This window comes from Suricata suricatta, chromosome 6, assembly GCF_006229205.1.
Source record: "Suricata suricatta isolate VVHF042 chromosome 6, meerkat_22Aug2017_6uvM2_HiC, whole genome shotgun sequence".
NCBI classification, from domain to species: domain Eukaryota; kingdom Metazoa; phylum Chordata; class Mammalia; order Carnivora; family Herpestidae; genus Suricata; species Suricata suricatta.
Window position 1 is genome coordinate 79,208,604 of NC_043705.1, and position 12,282 is coordinate 79,220,885.

Sequence of the window (12,282 nt, forward strand, 5' to 3'; positions counted from 1 at the left end):
AGTTCTAAGTTCAAAGTTGAGGGCCCACTGAAACTGTTAAAGCAAAACAGGAAAACTTCACCCATTCAGGTTTAGTCAGAGCCTGTAATAATGTACTTAAGGACAAAATTAACTTGAAAAAACATTTGTAAAAAAATTAGAAAGCAAATTCACATTAGAAACGATATCGGAGCCAATAAAACTGGGCAAGATTAAATTAAAAACAACGTATATTCTCTATTAATGACACAGAGACATGATTTCGTTTCAAAGATCGGTGGTAGAAAAGGGAGTCCTAACTATAAACTAAAACTTACCTAACATTACTGTAGGTCAACCTAGCTGGAAATATTGTGTGTCTCTGAATCTCGCACAACGAGAAGACAGCATCGTTTCAATTTCTAACAATAACACACTGGCTTGCTATTCTCCAATTTGTGATATTTAACTTCTAGGGCTCAGAATGAATTAATATTTTGTAAAGCTTTAAATGTTAAAATCAAAGCTGGGTATGGCCCATATATCAAAGCTCTGTTCCTAATGTGAATTTTCTACCAAGCGCCTAAAAATATCCGACGGTAAAGGAAGCCTGTTGCCGAAGTCACACATTTCCCCTGTTAAACAGACGTAAGCCATATCCCCAAGAAACCATATTTCAAGCCCACAGGATACTCATGAACTAAAATAATGAATGATAATGCCTCGTTCCCACATTAATATTAAAGAAAAGAGAAAATAGAAAACTTTATAGCCACTATCAGCTCTCTGCACCATAAATCTCAAGTTTTGAGAATTGCTTCCCAAAAGGGTACGGAGAAGGGGGATGAGCTGGGAGAGCTCCGCGGAGCCCGGAGGTAGGTTTTAGCCAGCTAAGCACGGACACAAATTCCTACATATCTCTGGCTGTGAAAAGTCTCATTTGTGGTGATTTATATTTCCTCATAAAGAACTCTGTAGATAATATAAGCCTGCTGTGAGGCTGTATGACAACTTTCAAACCAAGAGTTACACAACCATTCTGTTAAAATAGAGCAAGAATAGATGAGTGGGAAAATCTGTAGAAATAGTATTTCTTCTGATGAAAGGCCAATATCTGGCTCTTCCAGCATGCACAATGTTCAGAGGTTCACCTTTTGCTCTGTGTGCGTGTCTCGTGGATAACACTGTGGTCGTCTGTATGAGAAAGTATTATTTCTCCCCCCTGAAGATTGACTAAGCTCATTTGGTGTGTGCGTGCTTGTGTAATTTACAACAAATGACACTTAGACATCATCACACTGGAGTTCAGTCACCTTAATAAGTTACTAAGGGAAACACAGAGAATAGCATGCTGACAACCCAAAGTCAATGAAGTATAAACACTGTTATTCCAAGTGTCACTGGCGTGTTATTTCCATTTCTCCTGGCATCTGCTCTATGTAACACTGCACATACACGCGACACAGCAGCTCATTAAACTGTTTTCAGTTAACTCTGCAACCAAATTAGTACATTACATGTTTATAAGGCTGAGAATTACTGCTTCCCTGTGAAATTACACAATTAATCAGGTGCGTTATTTCTCTCGGAGATGTGGCCATTTTTGACATTCAGGGATTAAAAACCCCACAAAAAAACCCCAGAAAGAAACCAATCCTTTCATTTGTTCCATTTTGGCATTTAGTCTCTGTGTGGTAAAAGGAAGCAAAACGTGGTATAATTCCTTCCTCCCCCTTAGGAGGTCAGAACTCTTTATGTTCCCTTGGTCTCATAAGAGCATTTTAAATTCTTGAAAGGAGCACAAATAAAAATTATTGTTTTTGAACTTCTTATCTGAGTGTCACAGCCTTTGAAAACTTCAAACAATGCAAAGAGTACTTATGAGTCTTTAGTTTCTTACGGCTTATACCATGAATTTCCATCAAGTCCCAATTATTCAATAGCTTTTAAGCTCCCTTTGCCAACTTTAAGGCACTCGGCTCCCAAAGTCAAAACCTATTTAGCAGGAATGTTAGTTCCAGGTCCCTTTTTCACAGACCTGGCATTAATTCCTCTGATTCTTTCTAACAGCGCCTCATCTTTCAGGCAAGTCACTTACTGGGGGATGCATTTCCTTTAAAGCTCCTCCCCGCCTGACCAAATAATACTGCCAACTTTTTAAAAATATTAAATTGTTTTTAAAACATCCTGTGTTCCTATTAACCCCCCCCACCCCGTTCTGCTCAGACTATGTGAAACACGGGTCAAGCCTCCACACTCCAACCAGGCCTAAGCTGATGCCAAACAGTCCTGTTCAGAAGGTTAACAGGGCGCCAAGCAACAAACAGCCGTTTTCGTAAGAAAAACTCACAATTAACATAGAAAAATATCCTGAAGTCTCTAAATATCCTCTTTTATGTTCTTTATTTAACCTTCATTTAAGAGCCCTTGAAATCCATTCATGCTTTCCAAAAAGATGGCTAGGGACAACTTGAAACAGACACAATTCTCTAAACAAATTCTTTAAAAAAAAAAAAAGGTGCATTCTTGCAGGTTCACTAGAGACCACGGAAGTACACAAAGGAAACAGAACAACTGTTTTCAGGCACAAATCTGATGTGATTGCGATGAACTTCCAGTGTCCAAGTGGAGGGCGACTGTTCCACTCACTGGATGTGCAAAATAAACAACAACAACAAAAGACTAAACTAAATAGATCTTAGTGACTATGATATACTCTGTATCTGAGCAATTAACATGTGAGGTTTGTGCCATATTCATGTTTTTCCACGTTAGCAAATATTAAAATGTGTCAATTTCCTAACACTGCCCTTCAACTCCTTTCTCTATTAATATAAATATGTCTTGCTCAATACTATGTTCTGAGTCTATATTTTAAAAACTATAGGAGGTGAACTAGTATTCAAATACAGCCCTTCTGGAAATTCCAGTTATAAACCCCTTATATCTCAGCGGAAGTATATGCTAGGGTATTAATGCTAAAATACGGCTCTGGTAATCAAAAACATTTATCAATAATAAAAGCAAGATGCACGTGCACGCGCACACACACACACACACACACACACACACTGAAGTAAATACTCAGTTGATCATTTTAAGAAAGAACATGGTACTTAAGGTCACCTCCCTGCAAGAGTAAAACACTAAGATGAAAAAGATTCCCTCCTGCTTTGATAAATGTGCCATTTTGATACTCTTGTAATTTCAATAAAAACAACTCAGAAAAAAAGCAGACTGTGTAACTGACAGGACCAAAATAATTCTTAGTGTCCGTTATTAAGTAAGCTGCTGAAAGACTGGACATCCAAAGGAGAATGAAGACTTCCTTAGACATATGTAATCCTAGCATAATGTTCCCTCAGAATATAGGGCATGGACTTAAAATGTGAATCTTTACTAGGCATTTGTGAATCCTTTTACTCAAGTATCAATGAGGGCTGTTCAAGGTGTAGTAACTTTCCAAAGGGCACACAGGTTTTTGGACGTGGACTGTGGAATTCATGTTTTTGGTGGTCAACTGATCCTGTAAAGATATTTATTTGAATGTTGGAAATAAGAAAGATTGTGATAATAAACTATTATTAAATACCCCTTTTACAGATAAGGAAAGTGAAGCTTAGTTCCCCACAGAAACATGGCTCCTAGGAGTAGAGGAGGATTTGAGGGGAAGGCTGCATTTACCAGAGCCTGTGCCTTTTTCTTTTAAAACCATGTTCTACTCTCCCCTTTGATGTAGTGTATCTTCATCATATGATCAAAAACCATTATTAAGAAACCAGGGAGGGGTGCCTGGTGGCTCAGTGGGTTAAGCGTCCAACTCTTGATGTCCGCTCAGGTTATGATCTCACGGTTTTGTAAGTTCAAGCCCCACACTGCACACTGACGGACCAGAGCATGTTCGAGACTCTCTCTCTCTCCTTCTCTGCCTCTCCTCAGCTCATGCTCTGTCTCTCTAAAAATCAACAAACTTAAAAAAAAAAAATGTTGGAGCTCCTGGGTGGCTCAGTTAAGTTTCCAACTCGGCTCAGGTCATGCTCTCGTTGTTCGTGGGGTTCGAGACCCACGTTGGGCTCTGTGCTGAAAGCTCAGAGCCTGGAGCCTGCTGCCTCCCTCTCTGTCTGCCCCTCCACTGCTTATGAGAGAGAGAGGGAGAGAAAGAAAGAAAGGCAGAGAGAGAGGGAGGGAGAAAGCAAGGGAGGGAAAGAGAGGGAGAGAGGGAGAGATCATCTAACAAATATTTATTGAACACCATTCTAGATGCTATTTTCTACTATTTCTTATTGAAAATATACAGTTTTAAATCAATATGATGGTTAGACAGATTCTCCATATTACAGAGAGTTTGCCTGATTTTAGCAACATTTCTATGAGACGTTATCACTCTAAGTTGCAAATAACTCACCTGCAAATAAGCTTTGGAACGTATCCAGTTGGCAAGTGAAGGGCTGGCTTTACATTAATATTCTCTGGATTTACTGAATATTCTTTTATCTTTTCAAAGGACAGTCAATAACTACTGTACAATCAAATGATTTCTGAAGCTGATCTTCACCATTCCTTTAAGACATCTCTTCAGAATTCAGGTTATTCTGTCCGTTTTAAAAATTGTGTAGTATGCATTTAAATTGTCTTATAGCTTAAGACTGTAAACATTTAATTAAAGCGCATAAAGCAGAGAATTAACAGTTTACCACATGCATTCAAGGAGTTATAAACTGTGGGTTTATATCATTCCCACTATGGGAATGATGTCCATAGTAACTTAGACTGTCCCCATGATTTTCTTTTTAATTTTGAAAAATATGTCCATGAAAAAGACTAGAGCCAGAGTCTTCAACTCCCTGATTGTTCGTTTCATTGATGTTTTCAGGATTCTAACTTCAAAGAAATGGCCTGTTAGCTCGGCACTTCTGTAACCCTATCAGCGTGAAGGCTCATGACTAAAACAACACGCGTGTACAACATTACTCACCAGTGAGTTTTGGAAGAGTGTCTTCCCCAATAATCTCTCAGAAACTCCTGGATTCTGTCTGGGCACTGACTATACATCAGCTAGGATGTATAGTCCTCTACTAGGACTATCTTCTTTTGAAGACAACTATACCTTACACGTGGCAAGTGCTGGAAGATTTCTTTGCCTTTTAGTATCATTTTTAGAAAATGACATTTGCCTTCTTTACTGTAGGTCTTGCATTAAAACTCACTCATTCCTGGGGTGCCTGGGTGGCTCAGTAGGTTGGCTCTTGGTTTTGGCTCACGTCATGACCTCATGATTCCTGAGATCAAGTGGAGTCAGATTCCACGCTGATGGTGTGGAGTCTGCTTGGGATTCTCTCTCTCTTCCCCTCTTTCTACCCCTCCCCTGCTCATGTTCTCTTGATCGCTCTCACAATAAATTTAAAAAACTTAAAAAAGAACACAATTCACTCATTCCTAAATTAAGTGTGCAATCATGATTCAGTCTAGAGGCTGAATATTCACTGGATTTAAGATGAATTTCTTTGACCCAAATGCTGGGTCAGAAAAGTTATTTTATTAAACGGGTCACCCAGCCCATTTGGAGAATGGAAAATGCATACATGTGTTTAAAAACCTATCTTGCTTCTGAGTTGGGATTTCCAGCATAGTTTATAAAGTAAAATTCAACAGTAGGGCTCATTGGTTTTAACCTTTCAAAAAAATACAAAGTAAAGTATGTTTTGTCTTTTTAATCATGAGACCTAGGACATTATCTCTTTTCTTCCTTTTCGTTGTTTATTCACTGAATTTCCTCTCCGATCAGCCACTTCTCTGTGTGAAACTTTCTCAAGTTACCTAACTTATCTATGCCTGTTTCTTTGCCTATAAAATGGGAACGAAGAACTGTACCTTAGTGTGCTGTTTTGAGAATTGCAGGGGTTTAGAACAGTGCTTGGAACAGAGTAAGTGCTCTGTAAACAGCGGTGCCCTTTACTTACTGAACATCTAATATGTGCCAAACAATGTAATACAGGGCATAGAGCAGGCATAGCCATGAACCAACAACCGTAAGTACATAATGTCAGGTGTGAGGAGTGCTTGAGGGAAAATAAAGCAGGGTAAGAATGTAGAGAATTATAGAGATGTTATCTTTAAGCAGGGAGATCAGAATGCCTCTCTGATAAAGGCGTTTATTTTTTAGTGCAAACCTAAAGAAAGCGAGAGCAAGGGACATGGATGCCAGAGCAGTGAGAACCCCAGGCAGAGAGAAGATAAAGTGCCAAGGCAAGGCCCTGCTGTGGAGCTTAGGGGAGGGCCCTAGAGGGGGGTGGTGCTAATGGGGGAGGCTGGAGTGGAGACAATCAGGCACAGTGAGAGGAAAGAAGTTGCAGAGGCAAGGGTGGGGAATGGAAGGTGCCTGCCACAGAGGACCTTGTTGGTCCAGCTTGGAGACTGAAGATTCTTGTCTTGCCGAGGTAGGAGGTCACCGGAGGACTCCGACAGAGCAGCAACATGACTGGGGAAAGCAGGAGACTGCTGCCCGAGTTGAAACCACAGCTGATGGTGACTTGGATAGGTGGGCCGGGGCTAAACGCTCAATAATGCTAATATGTGTCTCCACCTTGCGTGTCCCCTGAAGATACTCTTTTAACTGGCATTTACTGAATACCTACTAAGTAAGAAATTAGGCTGAGACATTTTATAAATGTTATTTCTTACATAATCCACAGATCCTTAGATAAAATATAGTAAGATTAGGATATTAGAGCTCTAAGCAATGTTAAAAATCATCTATTGCGACATTATTTTGCAGCTGTGAAATTAAAAATCCAGAGAGATTAAATGATTTATGCAAAATCATATAGTTAGTTAGGCCAAGAGAAGGGCCCAGGACTCAGTGTTCCTTACTGTACAAAAGAGGACTTTCAAAATTAGTGTCTTCCTGACTTACAAAAATAACTTAAAGTGCCTTATTTAACTTATTTTCCTTGGATTCTTCTGATTTAAAAATAACAGCAGCGAAACTTCTTTCAAACTTGTTCTCATTAGGTTAATATTTATGAGAATCATTTTTAAAATGAATACTTCTGAAGTTTCTAAAATAATTCTTTGCCTTGGGAAGTCTATATAAATGACTATTGCCATAATCTATTGACAGGCAGTTCTGCAAATCTATCACTAAGAGAAAGACCACGGACTTTCCAGAATTACTTTAGGATGCCAATCTCTTACCAAAATAACTTCTGTAGATTAAAAACAGTATTTGTCATATTCCAGAATGGGCTCAGTCTGCCTTAGCAATATCAGCCACCATAACAAGTTCATAGACTGCCTATGGCACAGCATCGAGTCAGTCTTGGGACACATAAAGGATTTAAGACAGTGAAGGACCTTTTATTTCTAAGTAAACAGGAAATTTCATATACTTCCAACTACTCTATTTTCTTAATCTTGTGAAACTCAAAGAAATTAAGAAGGTAATAAATGATACTGAGGATAAAGCAGAACTTGATAAGAATGTTCTGGATTGTGTTCTAACTGAGGAGTGGATAAGAATGTTCTGGATTGTGTTCTAACTGAGGAGTGGATATCCTGACATGTAATACATACTCCCCTCTTCTCTTCCCCCAAGGCCAAGTGTGTACCTGAGCTTTGGTTCCCACCACTACACTCCACCTTTCCTCCAGCACCCTGAAGAAGGACGGCCAAAAGGGTGTAGCTTTCTTTTTCCTTCTGGAAAAGCTGTTAGAGATTTTAAGCCCTGAAGGATCTGACATATACCCCCGGAGCCAGTGAAGAACATTTTAGAAAACTGACCGGTGGGTAGGCAGACTTGCTCCTGAGATCGCCAACAGAGCTTCTTGTAAGGTAACAAGTGTGAAAAGAGCCATTTCCCAATCATCTTGTTCATTCCATGCATATTAGGAGAGAGGAAAATTCAACTGAGGACCAATTCTCCCCTAAGAATCCTTTAGTTTAATTATGACCACAGTAGATTAAACGTCCGCACGACATCCCTGTCAGCTCTGCTGCTCTCCCTCTCAGAGTGAAAGGAAGAGAGAAAACACTGTCACTACTAAAAAGACAGGGAAGGATGCTCTTGTGGTTCTAAAACATGGTTGAAAATTCAATTTAACTGACTACGAGGCCAGTGTGCTTCTTATAAATGAACATCTTTTGCTGCTAATTTTGTGCTATTTTACCTTTCATTAAAAAAAGTAATTCAGGTTAAACTCAGCTGAACAGCAAAAAGCTCTTGATATTTTGAAGCATTTTGGAACAATTACTTTGACAGGAGCCCTTGACAGTTAAATGACTCCGTTAAATGAATGTTATAGAAGACACATAATGATTTTTAGTGAAATATTGAATTTAACCACAAATGAGGAAAAACCAGTCATAAGTACTATGGGTATATTTGAATAATAACATCTTGCTTATGAACCTCAATGGATTCTATAATTTCTAATAATCATGCAATCAACGAGGTAGCTGGTATATTTCCTATCTCAGGGCTCTCAATTTAGTTTTGGTTTTCATTGTTGTGTTTTAATCTGAGAAATCAGTATGTACATGTTGGAAATGGCAGTAAGTTCCTCTTCCGTCAGTAGGGTATTTTAGAACTAGGCAATTAATGGTTGCCATCCCACCACTTAAGTCTCCCTCTTTCCTTTTTCCCATTTGCTGAATGAGATTCTTTCACAAAGTAAAAAATCAGGAAAAGGCAAGAGCCTGCTGCCTGAGAGTGTGTGAATTCACTGAATGCCAGTGTTTCCTCCATCTGTGGGACTCAATATTCCTTTTCTTATTTTATGGATCGAATGGGAGATAGTGTCAAGCCTTTTTTATGTGTTTTCTCATGACTAATGACCAAAATATGTACTGAAATAATAAAACTAGTACTGTTCAATTTCCTTTTTAAATTCAATCTCAATATAAGTGGGAGTGCCCGTGTACGATGGTGAAATCCGGCTCATTATAAAATTCTGTTTTCTGGAGAAGAGGAACGAGAAATCCTTGCAGACCGAAAAAACATGCGGGTTAGGGGTCTGTGGGGACATTGAGGTTCAAGAAACGAGTCAGTAACTCAGGAGTGTTTTTGTCTTGCTTGTCTGCCAAGGAGGGGTGACACGTCAGCGCCAAGCATGCTGGGTGGTATCGCCTAGATCTCTACACGCTACGCGCAACCACACTTCTCGATTCTTTCAAGCATGTGAGTTACATGGACCCATGGACCCGCCGCTCCCTGCATTTACCTTCATTCAGCAGCTGTCTGTTTACATCTACTCCCCACCAGATGGTCACTCCTTGAGGCAGGAGTGTCTTTTGGTCTTACATTCCCCAACATTTCTGAGCCACGGTAAGTTGTTCGATAAATGATGAACACAATAAATTTTGAACAAGGAACGTTTAACTCTGTCAGCTGATAGCGAAAATACTTGCAAAAGGCCAGATAGTTTCAATACGTGACACTACAGTAAAGGAAAAGTCCAGATATACAGCACGCTGCCTAAGTTAAGTATTACTTGCAAGCATCCTAAATCCGAGGATGCTCCGCAGACCAGCAGCATCACGTCTCATGGGAGCTTTATAAATGCGGAATCTCAGGCCCCGGAGCAGCCGCCTGAATCAGCTCGGCCAAATACCTAGATGCCCAGGTGACTTCCGCACAGTGAAGTTTGAGAGGCCTCTACTTAGCATGTGTGACTAGTATGATGCCTGAACAAGCGATGGTGTCCATCGGCGACGAGAACCACGGCCACAGCAACGTGGCAGCTACAGAGGTCAGCCTGGGAGTTGTAGAGCCCCCTCAGCAGTCACAGGTAGGAGACGCACTCACACCAGTTCCTTCGGAACCGTCTAGATACTCTTCACGCTCTCGGCTGTCTAAAGACACAGCTGCTCTTAATAATTGTCTTTTCTCCTTGGTGCAAAGAGAGTATTTACCGTCAGCATGCTGACATTTGCAGGAGTTTTGGCTTTCTCCACTGCAAGTGTGGATGACTGAAAGGATATTGCTGACACCTGAATAAGAAATCCAATGACTCCAAGCTATGTAAATTTAATTATTTCCTTTAATTTTTTTTTCAGGAATCTCTTTTTCTTTTCCTCAGCTTTGGAGAAGTCCTAGCAATTTTCATTTAAAAGAAATACAAGTCAGCAGTGGTTCACTGAACAGGCTGACACGCAGTTTCATAGGGGGAGAGGAGCTGTGTCTTTAATCTAATTTGTGCTCTCAATTCCCAGCTAATGTATCCAGGGACCCTGATGTACGCACTTACGAGGAGACACCAGTAACGCAGAGTCCAGCTCTCTGCAATTCTCTGAAACATGGGTAAAAAATTAGTCTGCGTTCTTGCAGCTGCCCTACAACACAATAAATCTTGATATACTCACAGATGTAGAAATATTCCCGGCCTGGCCTGAATTCAAATCCTAGAGAAAAGGGTGTGAAGAGCTGGAACTTTTCAGAGAACTTCAGTGGTCCATTTGGAGAGTGAGGCCGGTTACATTCCCATCTCTTGAACCCTTTGGAAGTATGGTCGCAGGCACTGTAGCCATCAAAGTTCACCATGTAGAGGACATAACGCTCAGTCTTATCTTCTGGGACCGAGTCCTCATAGTGAGGGCAGAAAACATCCAGGTAGTCATTGATACAGACGTCGATGTGGTAGTCACCCCTCTGGAATCTGTTGGAAGAAGACGACAAAGATGAGATTATTCCTAAGGAGAAGACTTTCTGTTTGGAGTCAGTGATGGGGTAGCTTTAATAATGCTAGTGCTAAAAGTTTTATTATAATAAGTTTTCATTGTACCCCGTGATGATTCACGACACGTTACTGTTCCAAATCTAAGCAACAACAATTTTACAGAGGAATTTTATTACGTTCGTTTCAAAACATGCTGAAAATGGAACTCCTCACATTCATCTCGAGTAGTAAAGATACTGACTTGCTGTTTTCCTCTCATTCTTAAAACCACATGTACTCAAGCAAAGTTTTGATACTTCAAGATAGTGTTTCATTTGATGAGTGTTTTTGAATGAGTGAAGCAGTCGCTTAAAGAACAAACGAAGGATTGAATTATTTTTGCTATAATGGAGGCCATTCTCAATTTTCTATGCAAATATAGAGAATTAGAGTCATGAAATTGAGAGAATTAGAACCATAAAATTTAAAGGTTGGAAAGAAAAGTCCTAGCACACTTCCCCATTAGAAGGAAATAAAAACCTAAGGCACAATGACAAAGCAATGAGGACGGAGCTAGAGTCGGAATGGGGACTGTGGGTCCTAGTCAGCTGTTTCCCTTAGTGATTGTGCGTACGTCACAAACTCATTTCAGCTGATCTCTTTTGATGCCCCATCCCTTTCTATATGAAGAAAATGAAAACCCGCTCAAATGAGCTTCCCCCACCCCTTTCTTTTAGCTTTAGAGGCTGTGTCCTGGGGCTGGACTGACGAGTTGAGAAAGTAACAGCCCATGAGCCCAGCAAACCCAGGATTAAAGCGCACGTCACACACGCACGCTGCCTCACACCCTGCACTGTCGGCTTCGGGTCTGACCTTACACAAGTTTTGCTTATTTGATATGCTTTCCCTATCGGATGAACAGATTTTTCAGGAACTAACAATGTTTGAAAAGGAATTACTGCATATACAGCTTTCTAAAGTCAGGCCAGAAAAGCCTACAAAACCCCTCTGTTTTTAGCTAATGAGGAAATTCTCTGAGCCCTTAGAGGGTTCATCATGAAACTGTCACTGCCGAGAGACAAGCGCACATCAAGTCACATAGCCTTCAAGTTGGATGGTCTCAGGGTGAACATGTCCCAGTGTCAGTGAGCAGGCCTGCTCCATTTTTGGACACGTCTACATTTCAGCCAGTTTCCTCATATATGGAGCGTCAATTTGTTTCTGTGTAATTTCTATCCAGTGACCCTACTCCTGCTGCCTGACATCGCCAAGAACAAACCTAATTCTTCTTCCACCAGGCACTCCATAAAACACGTGGACGTGTCAACTAGGTCTCTGTATCTTCCTTTCTCACTGCGTGCAACTCCGGATTTGTTTGGTTATTTCTGTTCCGAGGTTCCTTACATTCTACTTTCTCAACTCTCCTCATGTTCTCTAGTTTCCCAGGGTCCCCCTTAAGATGTAGCACCCAGACACAACAGACACCTCTGACAGGCCAGCGTCGGGCCTGGGAGATGTTCAACAGCCTTCACTCTGGATTCTACCCATTCATGGAAGAAGCAGAGATTCCTTTCTGAAATACAACATGATAAACGTGGACACTACTCATTTTAGTGAGGAGATCTTGATTTAAGGACTGGATTGCTGCGAGTTGGGTGGCAGAGTCATAAAC

General features: G+C 40.5%; 1 protein-coding gene across 2 annotated transcripts in view; it reads right to left on the bottom strand.

Moving 5' to 3' along the window:
* Positions 1-12,282, bottom strand: part of EFNA5 (ephrin A5) — a 270,572-nt gene that overhangs the window by 37,317 nt on the left and 220,973 nt on the right. For both annotated transcript variants that reach the window (XM_029942679.1, XM_029942678.1), the window contains exon 2: positions 10,318-10,610. In XM_029942679.1, the coding sequence (XP_029798539.1) occupies positions 10,318-10,610 (293 nt within the window). The remainder of the gene's footprint in view (positions 1-10,317; positions 10,611-12,282) is intronic.